Source organism: Onychomys torridus, chromosome 6 (genome assembly GCF_903995425.1).
Source record: "Onychomys torridus chromosome 6, mOncTor1.1, whole genome shotgun sequence".
NCBI classification, from domain to species: Eukaryota; Metazoa; Chordata; class Mammalia; order Rodentia; family Cricetidae; genus Onychomys; species Onychomys torridus.
In genome coordinates this window covers 121269269-121293951 of record NC_050448.1, presented here as the reverse complement: position 1 = coordinate 121293951, position 24683 = coordinate 121269269, and the positions used below count along the sequence as shown (strand labels likewise).

At 45.1% G+C, this 24683-nt stretch overlaps 1 protein-coding gene across 1 annotated transcript in view; it reads left to right on the top strand.

The window, feature by feature from the left end:
- The window catches only part of Dnai3 (dynein axonemal intermediate chain 3), a 69622-nt gene extending 51976 nt beyond the window's left edge, over window positions 1-17646 (top strand). Inside the window, exons 17-23 of the mRNA XM_036190828.1 lie at window positions 3214-3374; window positions 3909-3972; window positions 9841-9971; window positions 12234-12438; window positions 13986-14077; window positions 15406-15528; window positions 17375-17646. Of these exons, the coding sequence (XP_036046721.1) occupies window positions 3214-3374; window positions 3909-3972; window positions 9841-9971; window positions 12234-12438; window positions 13986-14077; window positions 15406-15528; window positions 17375-17518 (920 nt within the window). The 3' untranslated portion in view covers window positions 17519-17646. The remainder of the gene's footprint in view (window positions 1-3213; window positions 3375-3908; window positions 3973-9840; window positions 9972-12233; window positions 12439-13985; window positions 14078-15405; window positions 15529-17374) is intronic.
- The last annotated feature ends 7037 nt before the right edge of the window (window positions 17647-24683 follow it).

The window sequence follows — 24683 nt, the reverse complement described above, 5'->3', positions numbered from 1 at the left end:
CTGTGGTTTGGGCACACTGCCAGCTATGCACCTATTCTGGCCAGCCTTGGATCTGTTCAGTAGAGTGCACACAGAACTCTTTCCTGGGACATTTTGCCTGTTGACCATGAATCACGGCCCCTGTTGAATGTGCTCAGTTTTCTGGTATTCTGTCGCCATCTAGTGACCAAAGACTAATCACCTTTTGCCCTCCATTTTAGAACCCAGAGGAGTTAGTGGTCCCTAGACATAGTTCAGTTAAAACTTTAAAAAATTCTGTGTGAATTATTTTTAATTGAAAATATTTTTATATACTATGATCATGGTTTTCCTTACCCCAACTCCTTTCAGATCCTCCCAACCTCCCTACCCACCCAGTTCCACAGCCTTCCTTTCTCCCTCATTAAAAACAAGCAGGCAACTAGAAAAATCAAACCAACCAGAATAGGAAAACAAACAGAGAAAAAAAGGGAGCCCAAGAAAAAGCACAAGAAACACATACAGATGCAGACACACACACACAAACACACACACACACACACACACACACACACACACACAGGTGGGGCTGGGGGGGGAGAACCCATAAAAACACAAAATCAGAACTCATAATATATAAGCAGAAGACCTGTAAGGTTAGAAAGAAGGAAGGGAGGGAGGGAGGGAGGGAGGGAGGAAAGAAAGGCCCAGACAAAGCATTCAGAAAGAAACAAACCTCCAGAAATACCATTGGGTTTGTCTCTGTGCTGTCCATCTGCTGCTGAGCATGGGGCCTGCCCTGCAGTGTGGTTTGTAGACCCAGTGAGACTCTATTAGAGAAAACTGTGTTTTCCTTTGTGAGCAGTTGTCAATGAGAAATAACATCTGGGTTAGGGATTGGGGGTGGGGAGCTTGTGTCTGCTTCCTTTCTCAGCACTGGGACCCCATCTGGCTTAGACCTCTGCAGGCTCTAAGCATGCTGCCAGTCTCTGAGTTCACCTGTGTCAGCCCTTCTGTGTCTAAAGGCCTTGTTTCCTGGATGTCTTCCACCCCCACCAGCTCTTACAATTTTCCAGCCTATTCTTTGCAAAATCCCCGGAGTCCTGAGGGGAGGTATTTAATGAGACAGTCTATTTAGGACTGTGAGTTCCAAGGTCTCTCTCACTCTCTGCACATTATCCAGTGTGGGTATCTGTATTAGTTCTCATCTGCTGCAGGGAGAAGCTTCTCTGATGATGGCTGAGCAAGAAACTAATCTATGGATATAGCAAAATGTCATGAGGAGTCATTTTATTGCTAAGTCCCTTTAGCAGAGCAGTAGTATTTGGTTTTTCCCTAGGTTCCTGGCTGACCTAGTCTCAGGTTCTTAGACAGCTGGGGATGTCAGGCATGGGTTCCATCTCATGGAGTGGGTCTTAAATCCAATCAGATAGTGACAATTTTTGTGTCACTATCACACCAGCATATCATGCAGACAGGTCATCGTTGTACACTGAAGCCTTTGTAACTGGGTTGGTGTTCAGCTTTCTGCTCTAGTGGCATGCAAGAGTATCTTCCGGTACCATGAACCAGTCAATAAGGATGAAGGCTCTAGGTGGACACCAGCTCCACTTCTCCAGGAGAAATTCTGCATGCATTTTAAGGAGAATGGCTTTGCTCTAATAGCTTCTGAATTCTTTTAGAACAGCCTTCACAGCCTGCCACATACTTTTTCAGCAGCAGCATAGTGGTTAAGAGTGGATTCTGGTGTTGATGGTCTGTGTCTAAAATCTCAAAGCCACAGGTTATTGTTTTGACCAAGTAAATGGCTGTGCCTCTCTGTGCCTTGCCTTTTCTCTATCTTGCCTGGAAAAAAAAAGTGAGAAGATAAAAGGTCTATGTAACAGACGTGGCTACATCATAGGACATTGTGCAGATGGGGTAATATAGAAATGCACACAATTTAGTGCCTGGCTTGTAGTAAGTAGTCAATAAAAGTCAGGTGCAAGAATTACTGAAACTCTGTGGTGCATAAGAATGGCTTTGAACTCACTAAATACCCAAGGTTATCCCAGTCAAGGCTGAGTAAATGGGGCTGATGGAAACATTTTTCTCTGGCTCTTTGACTGCACAGCATGAAACTGTTTTACTGAGCCACCATCATGGCTCAGCAGGTAAGGTGATTGTGATGATTGTCACACAAGCCTGAAGACCTGAACTTGATCCCTGGAACCCACATGGTGAAGGAGAGAATAGATTTCTGAAAGTTGGTCTCTGACTTTCACACACTTACTGTGCACATGTACGTACACACACACACACACACACACACACACACACACACACACACACGATTTTTCAAACCCCCACTATTTTCTTGATGTTGACACCTTCCTTAGTGTTTGTGTGTTCCCTACCTTTCCCCTTCTTCAATTTCACCTCACCCGTCTCTAAGAGAACAAAAGAGCACTCCCTCAAGTTAGAATATGATTCAATTTTTAAATATTTACTTATTGTTGTGTGTGAGTGTTTTGCGCATGCGTGTGTGTGTGTGTGTGTGTGTGTGTGTGTGTGTGTGTGTGTTGTACCTCGTGTGTGTCAGGGGCTTATGGAAGCTGAAAGAAGGCACTGGGTCCCCTGGAACTGGAGTTACAAATGTCGTTAGCTGTCATGTGGGTGCTGGGAACTGAGCCAAGGTTCTAGAAAGAGAAGCCAGTGCTCTTAACTACTGAGCCTCCTCTCCAGTCCCAGAATATGACCCATATTTACAAAGTCTGTTTTATGTGTATCCACAGGCTGTCACTACAGAGAGAACAGCAGCACTCCAGTGGTGTTTATCTCTGAAAGATGTGGCATTAAGTGCATTTTGTTATTTGGCACATGCTTTTCTCTATTTTCCAAAAGCTTAACAATATTTATAAGTTTTACCTCATAAAAATCTTTCTCTAAAATAAAATGACATCAGCTAATTGAAAGAAAAATCCTGGTACTTTGGCCTCCAGGATAATCCTGGTACTTTGGCCTCCAGGATAATCCTGGTACTTTGGCCTCCAGGATAGCTGTCCCCTTATGCCCCTTTCCCATTTAGCTCTAATGTGTAAATATATTATAACGTAGTCGGTGGTGGCCTAAAAGGGATGGGAGTTCCTGCTAAACTGAAGCCTAACGAGTCTTGCACTAAATCACTGCCATATTGGGAAAGAGATGAATGGAATAGTGTGTGGCAAGCAACAGGAAATATAACAGACATCTTAAAAGATCTTTCTCTCTAAACAGGTACATCTTCTATCCATGTTCTTCTGAAGGAAAAGGTGTTCAGCCAGGTGAAAGCCCTGAAGACAGCAGAAGTAAACCCCTACCACAATCTGGAGGCCGGGATGGCCAATATTCTCAAGCCCATAGAAGACTTCTGCACCAAGTTCTTTGTGGGAACAGAGGTAAACGAGAACTGTCTGATCTTTAAATTACATCCCTTGCTGTTGTGGTTTTATAACCTTTATTTTACATGTCTCCTGTTTGAAGGCACTTTCATGGTTTAATATGGTCATTTGTATTTAAGATTTTGAACTTAGGTGCCTTGTAGACTCAGGTTTGAAATCTCCTTAATGGGCTGGGGATGTTGTCAGCCGAGTACAAACCACTGAATGACCCAAACCTGCCCTCGTCCCCCACTCATCCTCAGACAGTTAGGGACACCAACAGTTATGCACAACAAGTCTCCACAGCTACCCAGGTTACTCATGTCACCGTGTGTGCCTAAAGCAAACTCTTTCTACACTTCAGCTTGAAATCAGATGCAGTGAGTTTGGGGCCTTTCTTCCCTCCCGGTCCTCTGAAGTCACGTGTGACTAAAGTGACTCGTTGCTTTGATTTGTCTTTGTTCCCTCAGTCTTAACACAGGGTCACAGGAAACAAGGTCACTTGCCTCTGAACTTACCATTGCGTTTATCCAGAACCTGTTATCTTTCTAGGAAGGTGAAGTGATATATACAGACTGGAAAATGGAGAGAGACTCTGAAACTGGGCGATTCATGCGTAAGTTTTATGGATTAGCCTGTTATTAATAAGATCTTCCCTTTGTTATTAGCATATGTGAGTTATACATAAGAATGGGATGTTAACACACATACACAATGCATTGTATCCTCTTCACTCCTCATTGCCTGTCTGCTCCCAGCTCCCACTAATCCCCTCTGTCCTTTTGCCTAGTCCTTATTAATTTATGTATTTAATGGCCCAATGAGTTTCACTGGGCTTGCTAATGTGGTCCTAGGTGAAGGGTTATTTACAGGGTGTGGGTTCCTTCGCCAGTGTCTACATCACTGAAGAGATGGAACCTCCTCCAGCCATTAACTATTTATAGATATTCAGGAGGGGGTAGGGCTTGGAGAGCCCCTACCTGACTAAAAATCTACCATCTGCTTATAGTTCCTCAGGGGCACTGGGGCCTTGTGGGTCATCTCTCCCTTGTGTTGAGTACAGGATACCCACAGGCCTGATCTTGCCCAGATGTTATGCCAGTAATCACAAATGCTGTGAGAATCACAGTGTGTCTTCCAAAGCCCGCCTTCTACCTTTCTGTCCTCCTTTCTTCTGTGAAGATTCTGAGCCTTGGAAGTGTTGCTATATTTATTAGATAATTCATAGATATTCATTGTGGGGGTGTGTGCTGCATGCCAGACCTATGTATCATGGTAATAGTCTTCACTCCCTTGGCACACAATAGAGGACTCAATGCCATGGCAGACATGGATTCCTCCTGGTCTCATACATTTCTCCTGAGGTCCCATCTCCTCTTACAGCCTGCTTTTGAAACTATTTAACCATGGGGGAAAGGTCATTTATTTTAAATGAATTTTATTCCACTTTTATTCTGTGGGCCAGACAATGGTGTTAGTAGATGAGGAGGAAGTGTCCTCTTCTGACCTGTTGGAAAGGCAAACGAATGTTTGCATTGCAGTTGTAAGTAAGCAAAGTCCACGGAGAAGTCCAGAGAGGAACTGCCTTTCTTGGGCTGTTAAGAAATGCTCCCCCTTGGACCCCAATTGAGCTGAGTCCTGTCTTAGTCAATGTTCTGTTACTGTGAAGAGACACCATGACCACCACAACTCTTATAAAGGAAAACATGTAGTCAGGGCTGGTTACAGGTTCAGAGGCTTAGTCCATTATCATCATGGTGGGAAACATGGTGGCATGCAGGCAGACATGTTGCTGGAGAAGGAGCCAAGAGTTTGATGTCTGGATTGGCAGGCAGCAAGAAGAAAGAAAGACACAAGGCCTAGTTTGGGCATTTGAAACCTCAAAGCCTATGCCCAGTGACATACTTCGTCCTATAAGACAACACCTACCCCAACAAGGTCACATGTCCTAATCTGTTCAAATAACTCCACTCTGTATGAGCCTATGGGAGCCATTTCATTCAAACCACCACAGACCTGAAGGGTGGACTGGGAACTTTTTATATAGATTCAATGGGGAAAGACCCTCCTTGTCAAAAGAGCAACAAGGATAAGCACATGGGAACCCAAAGGAGCACTGGGCAGGAAGGATGCAGGAGAATTCAGAGCCAACACACAGCAGTCTAGAGGTCAGCCACAGCAGGACAGGGGCCAGACCTCTGAGTCCAGGTGGCAAAGAGCTCTGACTGTCTTAAGGAGGTTTTTAAGGCCAACTGTATTGAGAAAAAGGGCCTGGCAGGAGGGGGGGAGCGCGGGGCACGCTGGGTCAGTGGGGCTCCTAAGGGAAGCTGGGTGAGGCTTCACAGTGGCCTAGTGATCCCCGGTGGGGACTTGCAGGTGACAGTCATATAGCAGATGAACTTGGGAGACAGAGTCTCTAGGCCAAGACTTCATGGCCGATGAGATACGGGTGGTCAGGATGAAGAGGGGTTGCTTCCCACTCGTTGGCGTTTAAGCCTGGGCTGTGGAGACCCCTGAAGCTATCACCAAGCACTGTGAGACAGGCAATGCTATGCCAGCCTGCTATTCCCACTGAATAATGCTAGCAGAGTGGGAGAACTGGTACACAGCTGCACTGAACTGTAATCCATGTGCCCTGTTCACTGTGCTGCAGATGTTTTTCTTGTGAGTTCCCACCCTCATCTGTCATACACACCAGGGATGTTTCCTAAGCAAAGGCAGAGGCAGCCGCCACAACTTGATCCCTCCTCTCTGCTTAACTCTACATAACCAGGCAGGAGAGAGAACTCCATCTTCAGGGGAAAATAACTTCTGAAAGGCAAATTACCCCAAATAAAATGGGTTGGGGGGATCATATCAACTACTTCCACATGAGCTAAGGGGCAAGTTAAGAAATGCAGATCTAAATGACTACAGTTGGAATAACTGTTTTAGTTAGTAAACCCTTAAAGTGTACAATCAACACATATGTGTACCAGGCACTCTTCCAAGTACTTTCCGTGGATAAACTCGTCACTGTCACAGCAGCCCTGTGGGATCACTGCCTTGGGCATCACCAGCAGTCTTTGAACCTAAGAAGTCTGCCACCAATCTGTGCTTTTGGGTTTACTATAATTTTCTTTAAACAACCTGGCCTGGAGGCTCCGGCACTCCATTTAATAACTTAGAGACGGCTCCATTAACTGTTGAAAGGCACCTAGTTTTCCAAAGGACGCCAGGGAGAAAAGATTATCGTAGGATGTTATTAAAAAGAACAGACCTTACCGTTGTGGATAATACCATAGTTAATCTCACAGTTCAGAGGGTTTCCAGCCGCCAGGACAGCCCTGCTCACTCCGAAACTGTGTGGAGGGAATCTGCCCCAGGGCCAGCTCCATAGAGAGACAAAAGCATCAGCAAAAACAAAGCCACTGGTGTCTGGGGTGTCTTCTGCCTTACCAGGAATTTTCTAGACCACTCAAGAAAGCCTGGAGAATATGAGTTCTGTGATCTCTTCAAGATACAGCCTTAGAAAGTGGATCTCTTGCTTCCTACCCAGAAGAGTTACCGTTATTATTTTCATACATTTGTTGAGATCAGTCTGTGCCTTACTCCAACTTGCTATGTTGTATAAAGCAGTGGGTCTTCAGACTAGGCCCTGACCTAAGAGACTGCTCTTACAAGCATCCTGAGGGTGCATTTTCAGGATGGATGGTGACTTTTGCAGCTTGATGGACATTCGAATGGCATCATCTGTCTGGTACCACCCACAGTGGCACAGACTGATACATCATTATTAATGTAAATGTATCAGGGTGGTTTAGGACAGTAGGAAATCGAGAGCAAATTAAGAAAATCTATTAGGGAAACTAGCCCCAAGAACTTACCAGACATTTGAGACCTAGGAAAGGCTATAAATCTCTCACTGTCCCCGCCCCCCAAAATGTGGGCACCTAGCATGGCAGAGACCATGGCTCCTACAGACGGGTCAAGGACCCACAGGTGGAGATCTCCCAAACTGTCTTTGGGGCCTCAGCTTGGCTCATTCTCCCCTGATATGGCCTACTAGATAGAATCAACGCCTGCCTGTCCTGCTATCCACCTGGACCTTCCGCCCCTCCCGTAAGCTGGACCCAGCCCTTCCTTTTTGTCTTTGCAACTGGACTAAACTGTACAGTTCAACTCTGACCCTGAAGCCTGAAGCCACAGCCAGCAAGCCAGAGCAGCTTGGCCGACCTGGTGTGGTTAGTGGGCTCACCACCGTAGAGACCACATTTCCTTCACCCTTTGTGTTTCTCAGAAGCTTTGAAACCTCTGGAACCTTACCTCTTAACCCTTTATAGTGATCCTGCAGCCTGCTGTTAATGTGAAAAACAGCTCTCACCTCAAAGGGGATAAAGGATACTCTATTCTAGAGCCAAATGAGAAGGATCACGCTCTGAAAACACAGGCTTGGGCTACCCTAAATTCCATATTCAAATATGGCTTTAAAAAAAGTTCTTGAAATTTTTATTGTAACAACTTGAAGACAGTCATAATTTCAAATCCATTGCTGGAAACGCCAGGTAATGTGTCACGGCAAAGGAAGAGAACATCAGAATCTGCCCCATGACACACCTAGCTTTGGGATGAGTGGAAGCCTGTGATCTATCGAGATAACGAGAAGGACTGGGAGCAGAAACCAGTTCGTCAGTTTAAGGGCAAGGACCTTGAAGGTGAACAATCCCATTTTTGTCCTTGGCCAGCAGCAGGAAACGTCCTTATTTCCAGCCCATGAGGTCCAGTCCAGAGCTCTGGTTTCTTATCACTTTCTAAATGAACAGCTTTGCCTGGAAGCCCCACTTAAGCCTGTGACCAAGACTCCAGTCCTGAACTGATCCCTTCTGGTGAATGACTTTGGGACTATATTTCTGGATTTCCATGGTGGAAATGGGTTATACCAACTCCCCCGTTATAACTCCTGTCCTAAATGGTTTTAGGGTCTCTATTCTTGAAGGGAGAATATTATAGGAGCCTTACAGGCTGTTGAGGAGTGACATCTTCCTAATAAATGTCCCTGCCCCTAAATAGAAACATGGTGTTCTGATCTGCTCCAAAGCTGGGAGTCAAACCCAGGTCCTCTGGAAGAGTAGCTGGTGTGTTTAACCACTGAGCCATCTCTGTAGCCCAGGTTGAATAATATCCCATCACATATCTAGTCCACATTTTGTTTGGCCCTTTATCTGTGGATACTCTCATCTTTCTTCTGTTGCAAAAGATGGTGCCATGAATGTGAACAGACAAACAGCCTTTCAAAACCCTACTTTATAATTTTCTTACAAAATGTAGGAGGTCTCTTTCTCTTAAGTATCCCATCAGTGTTTGGATTGGGGAAATCAGTTCAGCTCTCACGTGTCATTAAATTGATGAGATACAGAATAAATTCGCAGTTTCAGCCTAGAGCAGAGAGACATTGCAACTTAGGCCCCACAGGCATGTGTTTTTAATGGTCTGTCATCCCTGGAGTTTGGAGCAAAGAATGAAGAGCATTCAGGTCAACAGTCAACCCTGGCAGATGGAAGGGAAACCCAAGCCCTAATCCTGAGAGGCAGGAAGCCCCTGGGGCCTGTGGCAAAGGCTCCGGAGAGCTCTGGTCTCCGCGTCTGACCTTTACCTTTCTTAGTTGCAGTCAGTGAACTGCATCAAGCCAGAGGCTCTCGTCAGAACCCAGGCTGCTCTTAGCACTGCGTCTTGCTCACTCTGCCCAGCCAAGCTGTCCCCATGTCTTGTTTCATGTCCTGATTATCCACTCCTCTACTGTACCTTAATTCAAGTCACCACTCTGTGACACACACCTAAACTACCGCAGTCCTCCTCATTGGGGTCCCGGCCTCGCTTCACCTGCCTCTAACCCATTCTCCCCACAGCAGCCAGAGTAGCTTTGGAAACATCAGTGGGTTTGAGCTGGATGCATGAAAAGACGTTGCACTTCGGCCTTGGACTGAACTCTTTTTCCTGAAGGGCCCTGCACAGTCTGGTACTTCTAGACCCTGTCCATTCACATCTCAGGTCCGCAGTTTCAGCTTCCACTTACTGTTCCTCTTCCAGGGACTTTGGGGTGTGCTGTCCTTCTGTCCACACTGTTCCTGCACAGCAGAAACTCCCAAAGCCCAACTACACTCAGACCTCAAGTATTCATTCATCTGACCCTTCAATCTAAGTTAGGAGTGCCCCTTGTCATCCCTCCTTTGACAGTTTCAATTACTTACTGGAGGATTTGTTTACTGGATCGTCAGCCACTTGAGGGCAAGGCCACACTGGGTTACTAGCTAGCCATTGTCTAGACACCCACATGAAGACCTTTGTACATATAAGCAATCCACAAATATTTAGTGACTTCCCGAACAGACTAATGAACAGGTAAATGAAGGAGAACATGGCGCTGCTGAGGGCCTGAAAAGTGGCCCAGAAGGCAAGTTTCTGTGACAGACCATGCACCCAAAGTTGGCCTTGTGTATTTCCACAGCCAAGAAACCTGTGAACCTCTACACTGTCCATGATGGGTCCGTCCACACCGTTCAGAGGTCACCTTTCTACAACGACATCATCCTCACTGTTGGGGGATGGAACGTGGCCATCTGGAAGGAAGAAGTCATGGTAAGTTGCCTGCAGAACTGAGTGGGCGGGTGTCTTTGTTACTGAGAAAGACAATAGGAACAATGGCTGTTCCAGTGTATCATGCCTGTGGGGTACTTTATAGAGAAAGGAGAACAGATGGTCTGGCTCCAGATGTCAGCAGAACCACGAGAAGCCTTTGAAAACACAACCATGTGGCTGTCTTTCCAGAGAGGAAGTAAACAACACAGCAAAGCCCTTGTTCTCTGAAACCTAATAGTGTTTCTTCTTCAAAATATCTGTTGTGGGCAGCTCATCTGTCTTGAGTTTTGCCTCCTTGTAAAGATGGGACCCTGATACTAGATGAAGTCCAGAGCAGTGCTGGGCGTCTACGTCTGCACCAGCAGGGTGTTGGCAGCTTCAGGAGTTGGCATTTGTAGATTGGGGGTCCAGGGACGGCAGAGCACTGCTCGTCCAGACACATGTGTGCACTGGAAAGGTCTGGTCAGGATTAAGAGCCGGATCCTGCCAGATAGGAGCCAGACTGCCAACACAAACAAATAAAAAAAATGAAAAACAAGTAAGTCCAGTGAATCAGGGCAGGGCAAACCAGTTCTTTTTTGTGGGAAATCGAGACTACCATGCCCCTTTGGTGGGAAAGATGACACTGAAACACTGGAGGGAGACAGACAGACAGACAGACAGAGAACATGTGTGTAACACAGCTGGAATAGCCATGTTCTTTCACCTAATAACCCCCTCTGGATATCTAATTGATACACATAATCTTAAAAAGAAATGTGTCAACATTTGTGCACAGGGTGTCATTGAAGAAAACTGAAAGCTACTTAAATCTCCATCAATAAACTTTCTATCAATAAATGTAGGCTTTATTTGTTTTGTTGATGTTTGTTTGTTTTTACAATGAGGAAGTTTTCTAATTAGAAAAAGAAAACTCTGGCATGATTTTCAGAAGACTGTCAGGAACCAAAAACCAGGTTAGCCTTAGAGTAAAGGGACTGAGAGAATGGGGACAAAAAGGCTTGGAGGTCACTGAATGACCAGGCCTGGGAAGTCTTCTTCCCTCACGACAGGGTTTCCTATGCATGGGTGACTTGTGGGAGACAATTCCATGCCTTGCTTTAGTCACTGAAAATATAAGGGACACTTGGATATACCCCATGGGTAGGTAGATGGGCACGACAGTAGGAGGAAACATTTTCCAATCTCTTTCTTCTGTGACAACTTCCCCAAGTTAGCAAATCACCTCAGGTGGAGAGGAAAAAAGACATTCCACTGTGCTTTGGTGGCCTAAAGTCTCTGCTCCACACATATCTACAGCCGTTGAAGGTGCTGATGAAAAGTTTGCAGGCTCCGCTGCCGACTCTCAGCTGGGACTGACGTTTGTTTCCTTGCCCAGCTGTGATGAAAGCACCTCAGTAACAACCTGAAGGAGGAAAGGTGTTTTCTGACTGACTGGTTCTGGCCCCATGCTGAAACAGAATATGAAGGAAGGGCAGACGGGGCTGCTCACCTCAAGGTAGATAAGGAGTAAAGCCTCAGGTTCAGGACCGGGGTCGCCTTCAGAGGCCCGCACGACCTTCCTCCATCAAGGCCCCACCACCTGAAGTTTCCAGGCCATCCTGAGTGTCACGAGCTGAGAACCAAGCCTTCAACACACGGGTCTGTGGGAGACACATATTCCAACCGTAACAATAGCCTTTTTGTTTGCTTCTTCTGGATCCCAGAACTGTTTCCATGGGCAGCAGATCCCTGGCAGCAAGGTAAAGTTAGAGGAGAAATTTCCTTACACACTTCTTGTATCTACAGTCTACAGATCCTCACAGAAATAGCAACCCATTCGGAAACATCTGAAACGAAATTGGAGGGTTCAATCTTTTCTAAAAAGCAGCTAAAACAAGGAAGAAAACAAGGTTACTTATAAAGTAAATGGGAGAGAAAATAACTTGTCCTATGTAGAAACTCACACCATAGCTGGCAGGATGGCTCAATGGGTAAAGGTGAAAGGAGAGTACCAACTCCACAAGGGTGCCCTTCGGCTTCCACATGGGCATTGTAGCATGCACCAGTCTCTGTCTGTCTGTCTGTCTGTCTGTCTGTGTCTCTCTTATTTAAAAAAATAAAAATAAAACCTCACAAGAAAAGGGAGTAAGACCTCCCAGAAAGATAAACTTATGGTTAAGTAATCGTGGCCAGCTGGGCTGTACTGAAAAAAAAATCATTGTGAATTTCCCTTGGGTCACAGGAAAAGTTTTTCGATGTGTCTTTTAAACTTGTGTTTAGACTGGACCGCTCCTTCAGACATGCTGCGCACCGAAAAGGTACACATCAGGGGCCTGGTCCCTAACAAGGCCTGGCGTATTCTACATCGGCCGAGAGGATGGATACGTCGACATCTGGGATCTCCTGGAGAAAACTCATGAACCAGCCCAGTCCCAGAATATTTGCATCACCATGATCACCTACATCAAACCCTGGACCTTCTCCTGTATGTTCATTCTAATCCGTCGAGCAACGTGTTTGGAAGAACTGGGAACCCTTCTGGCGTTCCCCTGAAAACTCCCCTCTCCCCCACGCCCCACACTGCCCCCAACCCTGTGTTTTTCTCCCAAGCGTCTTTCCACCCTCCTCCTGTCTCCTTCCTTCCCTCTCTCCGTTCTGCTCTCCACTCTTCTCTTTGTTTCTTCAACAACATTCCCATCTTCCCCCTTCCCCCATCTTGCTCCCAAACTCTGGAAGGCCCAAAGCCTCCCCCGCTGTTCCGACTCATCAGCAGTAATTTCTCAGACTTCTGATAAAAAAATTTAAAAAAAAGCCAGGCCAAGGCCGATTTTGAACCACAGGATGGAAAGAGCATCCATCTTGTCTTCTCTCAGCCCAACAGAACAGTCCTGAAGCTTTGCAGCTTTCTGGCTATTTCTCTTCCAGAAATATTGAGTTGTGTTTCTTTGTCAACTTTTTAGATATTACATCCTTTAGTGATGCTTCCAATGACCACATCAAGCAAGCCCCTTCATGGGATCACACCATTCTCTAGGGTTATATATCCATAAAGCTTTAGTGCCTGGGTTAAATATGAGTAAACAGCAAGCACAAATTCAAAGATGTACCTATAGAAAAGTAATTTATTTCTTTTGGTTATTTTTCCTTTCTGTTTTTTAAAATTTTTTTTTTTATTTTGTTTTGTTTTTTGTTTTCTGTTTGGCTCAAATAGTCTTTTCTGTGTAACTTGTCCTTACTGGAGTACTTTCCCTGTGTTCCCAAAAGGCACAAGATTGCCTCAATGACTTCATTTGGGGAAACACCCTCCCCCGACACACACTCAGGATCTCTAGGACTGCTCACCTGGTTTCCGCTTAGCCATGAGGCATGACCAAAGCATTTTCCCTATCCGTGGTTCAAAACACCGACTTTGTACCTGCAGGGTTGGGAGTGTAGAATTCAGCAATTTGAACCAGACCTGGAAACGAGGAGGGGAAATGTCAGGAGCATGGAGAATGAGTGTTCTCACACATTTGGTTCCTTTTTTTTAAAGCAGTGTTTTGTCTTAGGAAAACCGTGGTTCAGGCTGTGTCTTGGAAACTCATCTACCCAGCACGGTCCTTCAGCTCTCAGTGTGCTGGCTGAAATGGTGAAATGGGCGTCCTGGTTCAGAACCACATGCTCTCGCCGCTTGCTTGCTTGCTTGCTTGCTTGCTTGCTTGCTTTTCTGTTGTTGTTGTTGTTGGTGTGTGTTTTTTTCTTTTTGGTTTGGAGAAAGGGCTTTCAGCCTCTCTCCTCATACAGACACCAGGAGAACCGAGCTTTGAGGGGGGGTGGGGCTGACAAAGACCAGGAGTTTTAGCTTCCATCTCATCAGCTGGAAAAAATGACTTGTCCGTGTTTACATGGTCCAGTCATGAGCATCTGGTGGTGTTGCCAGGCAACCACAGCAGGTCCTTCAGGAAACCACAAAACAAAACATCTTTTGTGTTTAACCTCTTCAGATGACTTTTGTTTGTTGAATTTCTCCCCTATTGTTTTTCAACCTTTCAGCTAAGCAGCAGTTTATAGCCATAGCTGATTATTATGGAACACTGCATATCTTAGAAATTCCCTGGACGTTAAGTCATCCTTCCTTTAATGAGGTTAGTAAAGTCTCGGTTTTGCAAGTTTGATGTTGCTGGGGCATTTCTTTTTTTTAAATTATACTTATTTGTGTTGGGGTGGGTGCATGCCATGGCACACTTGTGGAAGTCAGGAGACAACTCGCAGGAGCTGGTTCTCTCCTTCTACCATGAGGGTACCAGAGATTGAGGTCAGGTCATCAGACTTGGCAGCAATCACCTTACCTGCCAAACCACCTTGCCAACCTTTGGGGGCATACCTTAAAAGTGTGTTTAAAATGTTGGCACTTTTGTTTCACAAGAGAATGAGAAACGTGTGCATTTTAAACAATAAAAGAATATTTTATCATACAAATTAGACAGTTTGAAGCTAAGGTAAGTAATCAAACATGAGAGCAGAAAGGAGTCCAGGGAAGGAGGTGCAGACTGGGAGAGTCGCTATTTTCAAGCCCTGACTGAGTGTTAGCTCTGCCACTTCAGCGACATCCTTCCCAAGGACTCTGTTGATATATGGACACACCCCTCCATCATCCTCCCTAACCTCTGCACACTGCTGGCCTTGTATCTGAAGCACAATCCTCTGCCCCTCCAACCTTATACTCACCACCTAAGTGTTTCAAACAATGCTAAGAACGAGGGTATAAAAGGATTGACAGATGAAGAATGTAAATATATATGCACTCACATTAAATATGCAGGTCACAATCTAAAGTCCCAGCATCAGGCTAGTTCCTGACATGCAGCAAGCTTGCCCTGACTGTCTACCCCAAGGGAGGTCTCTGTTGACTTCCTGCTAATTTTGTATGACTGTGTGCTCAGCCTTCTAGTCCCTTTAAAGTCTCCATAGAGTGCTGGGGAGATGGCTCCACCATAAAAGGCTCACAACCAGAAATACAAAGTCTCCATAGCTATCTTCATCTGAGTTTACCGAGTTTATTTAAGGACATGCAACTTCAGTCTCTGAAATAAGAAGAAAGAAAAGAGGGAAAAGCAAATTCCTAAATATCTCTACTATAAATACTGAAGGTTTTTGCAGCCCTCTCCTTCCAACTATAAGGGCGAACCTGCAAGTCACAGGGACCTAAATGGAAGCCCAGAAGCATGCACACGGAGTTAGCTTCCCTGGCCTGCAGGCACACCTCCAATTCATACCCGCCTAAAGGATGAGAAGCACTCTACGACATTCTTCTGCTCATGGTTAAGAAGGCAGCTATGAGGCTGTGGTCAGTGAAGAGAGGAGATATGGTGGGAAAAGCCTAACTATAGAACAGCAGGCATTCTAAGAGAGCCTTGTACAGACCACGGGCGTCCCTGGGGGTTAGCTCATCACTGGCCATCGCTTCTGACAGGTATCAAGTGTGAACTACTATTTTGAAAGAGAAGTCAAGCATCTGGAATATGTCCAGCAGCGCAAGCTTATCCGTGAAGAAGAAAAGAAAGAAATAGCCCTGGAACTGGTAAAGAAGAAAACTGTGAGTGAAATTTCAGGAAGGAGAAATGGTTCCTCTCCTGCCAGTGGGAAAGTGTCATGGGGTTCATCCCACAGGAGTCTTGTGTGCTCCACAGCTTTCTGCTTTTCCTTAAGAGAGTCAAGAGGGCATGTCTTTGGTTTCCTAGACCACCATGAATGAACTACTTGTTGAACACCCAGTGAGATTCTATCACATTTTTATCTGCTTATTGCATATGGGTGGGTTCTAGGTGGTAAGGCTGTAGAGAACTCACATATGGAGGTCAGAAGACACTTTATGGGAGTCAATGCTCTATCATGTAAGTCTCATGGAAGGAACTCAGGTCGTCAGGCTTGGCAACCATACCCACTGAGCCAGCTCACCAGCCCTGATACACAGTGAGATTCTGTCCAAGTCATCTTTCTGTACCTTACTGTAATTCTAAAATCCTTTAGTGTAGATACAAGGATCCACAGGTAAGTGCTTTCATTACGTGGAATTTTTCTGTGTCTGGTGAATGATGCACTGAAATAGGCCACACAAAAAAGAACCAAATATAGAAGTCAAGACATGAGCAGGCTCTCACCTTTGCTGAGCTTTGGTTGTCTTGTCTGGAAAATGGGAATGCCAAGAGCTACATCTGGTGACTGCTGGAAGGCCTTCAGCTGACTAGCGTGACCGCTCACCATCAAATGGCTGTTACGCTAGCTATGGTGGCAGATAGATGGGGGGGGGTACCTTTTTATCATACTGTGATGCATAGTGTGTGGAACCCGGAAACAGAGAAGTGGGAACATCCATCTTACACGAAGCTGTCAGAGGAATGTGACACTCTACAGGCCCACTCCCTCCTTCTCAGTCCTTCTCTGAGACACAGGAACTCTAGGGCTGGTTTTCCGTCATCCATTAGCATTGGGGACTTTTAAATGCTCCATAAACTGTTCTTGTTGTGTTCCCTCTCCAGTCGCCTGGGTTTGTATCCGTGTCCCTTGTTGGCTTGCCTTCTCTCTTGCCTCTTTGTCGCCACGGTTTCCTAACTGACCCCACCTGTGGTCTCTTTGCAGCCAAGCACATAGTATCCTCCAAAGAAATTTTCCAGATGAGAGCCTAGGTCCCTAAGAAAAGCAGCAGTGTGTGGACACTGTGATGCACACACTACTCATTGATAGACTCGCAGTCACACAATCAAAGCGGAGGGCTCATTTCAAAAGCTGCCCTCGGTGGTGACATCGCATACAGCAGTCCCAGCAAATTAATTGGTGGTGGCTTTGTGCTTTTTTTTTTGAACACTCACAAACACTGTTTTAAGTGCTTTGGTGGGAGACACTGCCACTCTCTACCCCAGCAGTCTATCCACAGTTGCTGCAACAAAGTGCAAAGCAGTTCTGCAAGTCAGCAACCTACCCTCCAAGCCACATAAGGAAAGCAGGACACGTGGAAAACTGGGGGAGAAGTCTGTCTGTTGGCCTATAGCAAGGGTCCTCAACCCTTTCACAGGGGTCGCCTAAGGCCATCAGAAACACAGATACTTACATTACAATTCATAACAGTAGCAAAATTACAGTTATGAAGTAGCAACAAAAACAATGTTATGTTTGGGATCACCACAACATGAGGAACTTACTAAAGGGTTGAAACATTAGGAAGGTGGAGAACTACTGGTCTATAAAGAAAAAATGGAGGGCAGGCTCTTCCCCCACTTCTCAAGCACTTAGACTGCCCTGTCCATCTGTCCTCCTACCCTCCCACAACCCCCTTCGAGAGAGCAGCCACACCAGCTGTTCTATAAAACCCAGCTCCTTCTCATTCCGCCTTGGTTTTTAAGCTGTCAGTGACTTACAGAGATGTCTTGCTTGTTTCTACCTAGAAAGTCTATACTAAGACAAAAGAGCAGATGGAGGCTGAGCTGAAGTTGGAATATGAGAGCTATTTGGAGCTTGAGAAGTCCATCCTCTTCAATCTTGGCCTGACCAAAGCCTCAGAGAAAGTATCCTACTTAGATATGGCTTAGCAAAGATTCTTGATGATAGTTCCTGCGGTCACTCTGGTAATCTTCCCTCTCTTTTGATTGATTGTATTTTATGTTAGGTAAAATAGCAAACTGATTATATATAGGTTTATTTGTAAATGCAGGCTTTTATTTCACTGGTATTAAAACAATTAAATTCTATCCGATTTATTTCAGCCTCATGCTGAGTTTTATTGGACTGTGTGCAGAATGTGGGCTTTTAGAATAAGAACATCTTGATTTTTCTGACAGTGGTATTACCTAGCTTCAGACAGTCCCTCTTCCCCAGTGATAGTCACACAGAGGCCCTAATCCCAGGCAGAAGCATAAGTCAAATTTTGTTTTGATTTCTGATCCCCACCACATTACTTTTGGCCACTTGTCTAAAAGAAATGCTTCCCCCTAGGCAGTGCACAGATGGTAGGTCCATGTTCTAGACACAAGATTAGCCAACTGAATCCAGAAATATATTTTTTAAAGTATAACACATGAAGACCTGGGTGGATTTATTCAAGAAAACAAGATTGATTTAACAGTAGAAAATGAGTCAGAGATTGACTAGACAGAGAAATTGTAATGCTGATAGGTACAGAAAACATTTGTTTAAAATGCAACATTCATGACAACACATTCTTAGCACCTATAGAGAAGACCTTCTTTAACCGATGAAGGGCATCAAAAGGCATCCTGGTCATGTCTATCTTAGTGACTTTTCTATTCATGCGATAAAACACCATGACCAAGGTAACTTACTAAAAGAGCACATTTAATTTGGGGCTCACAGTTTCAGAGGGTTTGAGTCCATGACCACCATGGCAGGGAGCATGGCAGCAGGCACTGGGCAGAAGCTGAGAGCTTACCTATTGAGACACAACCATGAGGTAGCACACTTCCTCTAACAAAGCCACACCCCCTAATCCTTCACAACCAGTTCCACCAACTAGGGACCTGGTTATTCAAACATAAGGGCCCATGGGAGTCATTCTCACTGAAGCCACTCCAATGGCAAATATGTAAGAGATTTCCTCTAAGACGGGGAATGGCATTGTATTCATTTAACTAGTGCAGGAAACTGCAATTCAGGAAAGCATGGAGCCACACCATGGTGCTCCCATCACCCTGCCCAAGGAGGGTGGTTTCAGCTTGTGGAAGATTCACAGAAGGGTTAAACAGGAAGGTAACACAATCCACTTTCCTTGTAAGAAGATAAGGAAGGACTAGAATGGAGAGTCTCCTAGCCAGAAATACTCTTAGGAGCTCATGGTAATAGTTCAAGGTGAAAGATGAGATGGCCCTGAATGTGAAACATTGTGTGAAGATAGAACTGAGAGGCTCACTGAATGGGAAAGGGAAGGCAGAGAAGGAGGCCACAGTTTATAAGTCAGGTTAACAGAGGGAAGAAAGACTGTCATGTCAGCCAGAGATCGGCACTTAACCACCTGTGCCCTCTGACAGATGACAGAGCTCTATGAGAGCTTCATCCCCAACCAGGTTGAAGCCACACATTTGGCAGCACACGGGGGTTGGAGTTTATTGTTGTTTCAAAGCACTAGGCTGGTCTTGAACTCTCCACCATCCTGCCTTGGACTTCATCCAAGAAGCTTGTGCACTCCTTGGTGAGTGCACCTCGAAGCATTTCACCAGGTGGAATAGATCCGAGGCAGAGCTGAACCTGTGGAAAGAGAGAAGAAAGGATGGAACACAGATAGACTGCACCTCAGTCTTCCAGCATCGCCTTGGTTACACATCCTCAGACACCACGGCTTCTCCCTCCCTCCCTCCCTCCCTCCCTCCCTCCCTCCCTCCCTGCCTCTTGTGTGTGTGTGTGTATGTGTCCCCTCTTGTGTATGTATGTGGGGGGGGGGGGGGAGTGGTGCATGAACACTCTGTATGTGCACATCTGCATGCCCATTTGGTCACATGGAGTCCAGAAGAGGACATCAAGTGTCCTGCTCTATCACTCTTTACCTTATCTAGTTTTCTCTTTTTTTTCCAGAACATAACACTCTACTCAATAACTAGTCACCCAATGTTTGATTATTTAGATTAAGTGCAATTATCATTCACCTTTACAAATTGCTTTCTGCTCACCAAGAAATGTGTAATTAAGCCAGGATATTTTCAGGCCTGCCGATAAGCACATCATCTGTGTGAACTTTAGATAAAAAGGCAATTAACTCCAGAGGACTGTGGCCATGTCCTCTGCAGGTTTGCAAACCTGCCATAGTAAATAATTAACAGCTCCCTGTGCCCTTCTGCCCCTGAGCATGGGCAGTGGTAGCTGACATTCTACCTTGTTGCTAGGCTGCCAATGCCAGGGCAGATACTAAGTAACAGAGCTGGGTCCCTTCAGGAAATTGAATCTCAGTGAAGGGCAGATTAAAGCCTGTCTGGTGAATTCACTCCTTGCATGATGGCCGATGAGCTGTTTAAGGATCACTGTGGGCACAATCCCACGTCCCTACTAAATTAACCTGGGAAGTCCACTGAGGAAAAGACACCAAAGGGCCAGTGCAATTGCTTCCAAAGGCTGTCTCATTAATAGATACAACTTGAATACTGGCAAATAATATTGGTTATATTTCCTTGTAGCATGGCAGTGCTCTGGAGCTGGGAGATCAGAGGGCATAGTGTCCCTTCAGGCCCACCTCACCAGTGTTCATGAAAGTCTGCCACATTTTGTTTTTTTCTTCTTGAGGAAAAAGAAAAAAAGTATAAAATGCAAAGTTTCACACTTTCTTCTCTACTAGGAAGGCATGCATGTTCTCAGTGTAGAGACACTGAATAGCCCCAACACTTTCAAGCCTCAGTATTCGGCAAAATGTGTGTGTGTGTGGGGGGGGGTAGTTGCAAGCATCTGTGGTATATGCATGTGTTGTGCACAGGAGTGTGCATATACCCATGTTCACACATGTGGAGATGAGATTAAGACTTCCGATGTCTCCTATCACCTCCCCTCTTGCTGCCTTGAGAAGCTCTCTCACTGAATGAGCTGCTCCCAGGCTGGCTGTCCTGGACTACAGACCCTCACTGCCCTGCCCTGCTGTTTACATTAACGCTAAGGATCCCAGTTCAGATTCTCAGTCCTTGTATTCACAGAGCGAATGTTCTTCCCCACAGAGCAGCCACTCCGGCCTCTGAATAATCATTTTGATCATTTCTTCACTCAACATGTACAGATAATAAGTTCCACTGCATGGAATTATAAAAATTAAATAAAATATGAGAAACTATGTCAAAGAGTCCTGGAAAGGTGAGGCACAGTCCCAAGCTGTTCTTCCACCTGAGACTGTTCTAACATCCAAGTTCCACGAGGCAGAAGAGTAAGCAGCCTATGTGCACCTCCAGTCTTAAGGGTCACCCGAGCCATGCCCCAGGGGCAGGTACTTCCAAGACATAGGTATGTAGGACAGTTACATGCAACATCTCTAGGGGTGATGCTTCAAAGTCAGAGACAGAACAGCTATCCACTACATCACTACTGTGTAAGCTATAAAATGTAGCTGGGGCAATGTCAACGACACTGAACTACTTTTAATGCTGAGATGACCTGAATCACCAAAGGTCGACACACAATTACTGGGCTATAGTTTTTGCTGTGGTGTGGCTCCTGACAGTCAGTGTTTGACATTCACCTTGTCAGGATGTTCCATTTGCACCCCACTGGATAAATAAGCAAGTAGCATCTATTCATAGGCAACTAAAAGTCTAAACTTAGAAAAACGAGAACCAATCAAACTTTTTGCTATAAAAAGAAGAGCATCCTGTTTAAAAGGTAGGGTGACCTTTTATATATTCCTCTCAATTCTGTGTCCACAAGGCAACCACGTAACCATCTCTTGACTGTATTTTAGTCTTGTCTTTGTTCACATTTCTCCAACGGGCCACTGTAGCTCAGCACCAGAAAGAAGTAAATCCCACAGAGACCCATTGGCTCTAAAAAGGGAACTTTCATCCATAGATGAAAGTCTGAGAGTGTGCCCATCAAAATGTTGGTCATGTTTGCTTATAAGGAATGCAAAGGAGAAGGGTTACACTCACTGAGGAGTCTGTTCTCTCCACCCCCTGTTCTGGCCACTGAACTCATGCCATCAGACTTAGTAGGAAGTGCCATCACACACTGGGCCATATCACTAGTCGTGAAGCCCAATTTTAACCAAGACCAGAACCTAAATAATCTCTTTACCTGTCACATTGTTTCTAAGCTACACTTATTTAATAAAAGAATATTGTACCTTACATGTGTGAGTGTTTGGTCCACATGCAAACATGTGTATTATATGTATGCCTGGTGCTTGAGAAGGCCAGAAGGGGACTTGAACCCCCAGGAACAGGAGTCATGGGTGGCTGTGAGCTGTCATGTAAGAACTGGAAATCAAACCTGAGTCTCCTGCAAGAACAGTAAGGCCCTCTGTCTAGGACATGGAGTCATCTTGCCATCCCTTAAAAGTATTATTTTTTAGTACTTGAACGCTTTTCTCATGCCTTTAGTGACTTGAGAAATATTTTCAGATTCCAAGGTTTCCTTCTAGCAATTTGAGATTTTTCTGCTTTATATTCAGGTCCTTCACTCATTTTGAGTTAACTGTTACATATGGATGGGCAGTTCTCCTCTTTTATTTGTACGTAACTATCCAGCTGTTACAGTGTTGTTTGTTGAATAGGTCATCCTTCCCCTCTGGATTCCCATCACTGTCCACATCAGTCTGCTCCTGAATTTACCGTGCTGATGTGAGTAATAGGCCAACTTAAAGTCAGCTAGTGCTAGCCTTCGATTGTGTTCTCTTTCAGCTGCTTTGGCAGTTTGGGCCTTCATGTGTAGATTTAATATATTAAAATAAATTGTATGAAGTCAAAATCATATATAACTCGGTGACTGGCGTGGGCAGTTGAGATAGCTAATACAGAAGCCAAGGGATCTCACAGCTAAATGAATCAAGAAAAACTATATTTTCCTGTCACTGCCTTGGGAATAGTCTTGGAAGAGGTTTTCATTTTGTGGGTTTTTTTTTTTATTTTAATAGAAAAAAAGTGTAGCTGGGCATGGTAGGGGTTGTTTGCAATCCCAGCATCCAGGAGGCAAAGACAGAATCGACCTAAGTTTGAGTTCAGCCTGGTTTACACAATGAGACTCTGTCTCAACTATCTATGTGTTATTTTTTAGTTCAGAAAAGGCACGCGCGCACACACACACACACACACACACACACACACACACACACACACACTGTTAACACCCTAGAATTTTCATCAGAAAAGAGGCTGTGTTCTTTTACGTGAGAACTCAGTGAAGGACAAATGGGAAGAGGAAGACCAGGAGGAGGTGGGAGGAGGAGGTACATTCTCTTGGCACGAGAAGCAAAGCATTGACTATGTGAACTGTCGGAGCTCAAGGCAGCTAGAACGGACCCATGGCCACCCGTGCATCAGAACAGAAATACCCTCCAAGAGAGGCGAGGAGATAACTAGCTGGGTGCCTCAGAGCAGCAACTGCTGGTGGGTGTTGGAAAACCGTTGTTGGTTTTGGCTGGTAACACAGTTCATTATTTCTGGATTCTGCTCATTTTGCAGAGGCAACTTCCCACATTTGGTCAGTCTAGGAGGAAGCAATAGGAGCAGTATGAGGCGACAGCTTCCTGCACTTTTCCTGTTTCCTCACAAGGGAAGAAATACTAAATCTCGAGGCAGGAAAGGATTGCCTCCCACTTTGGCTCCCTCATTTATTTCACCCCAAGTCAAAGGCTGACTCACCTGAGTGAATGGAGGAGTCAGGTGTCCTCCACACTGTCCCACAGCCAGCCTGCAGCACACTGTGTGGTTTGGGGTTATTTGTTTTTGTTTTGTTATTTTATTTTATTTTGTTTGTTGAGACCAGGGTAGCCTCAAACTCTCAGAGCTCAACCTGCCTCTGCCTCCTGAGTTCTGGGATTAAAGGTGTACTGTTGCAAAACATTTGTACACTGTGTGAACATGTGTTGCTGTGATTTGTATAATAAAAAGCTGAATGACCAATAGCTAGGCAGGAGGGGATAGGTGGGATTTCTGGGGAGAGAGAGGAAGAGGAGGAGGAATCTAGGCTCTGGGTTTAAACAGCAGACTTGCAGCAAGTTGGATGTGCCATACCAAGAAGAGGTGACCAAGCCATGTGGCAGAACATAGAATAAAAATATATATGGGTTAATTAAGTTATAAGAGCTTATTGGGGAAAAGCCTAAGCTAAGGCCAAGCTTTCATACTTAATAATAAGTCTCTGGGTCATTATTTGTGAGTTTGTAGCCCAAAGAAAAATCCAACTATAGTGTGCACCATCACTGCCCACTGTGTGTATTTTTTTAGGATTTGCATTTATATATATGTACATAGATATATTAATATATGTGCATGTGCATACAGTATACTCAGAAGCCATAAAGTCATCATTGTATCCTCTGGAGCTTGTGCTATAAGAGATTCTCAGCCATCCTATGTAATTGCTAAAATCTGAACTCAGTCCAATGAAAGAGCAGCAACCACTGAGCCATCTCTCCTGTCCTGGAAGAGGGATTTGTTTGTTTGTTTATAGAGCAAACAGGCTTTTGCACTAAGTCTACCAGTGAACAGGGAAGAGCAACCAAACCAGAGAAGCATGAAGGTCATATGGGCAGGGATTTGCAACACAAGCTACAGCTCCCCTCCATCAGGTGTTTCCATTTTGCGTACCTAAAGCCTATGCCTTAGTTCTAACCTTAGGAGAGAGAATAGGTTTGTCATGTGTGGGAGCCTAAATTACTCAGAGTCAGAGAATCTGAGTTTGCTTTACCCAGCAGGCCTGCATAAGGAAAGGATTTGGCCATGGGCATGTTTATCAGGTATTTGGAAGGGTCTACACTTGGCTGTACAGTGTGCTTTGATCTTACAAAGTCTTTTGCCTCTCCCCTTGGCATATTATAAAAATCCCTTTTGAATAAATGAAGGGGATGCTGGGTATTGACCCAGGCCCTCCCGAAGCTATCCTGTGTCTCTTTCTCCTTGTCATCTAGATCTATCTTCCTATCTGATATTTTCTTATTCCTCTCTCCTTCACCTAAGAACCCTTCAAAAGGTAGGAGCAGGTCAGAGCAGAACTCCTACAGGCTCCCACAATTATGGTTCTCCCACCACCTTCTGTTAAAGTAGATTTAACTCAGGG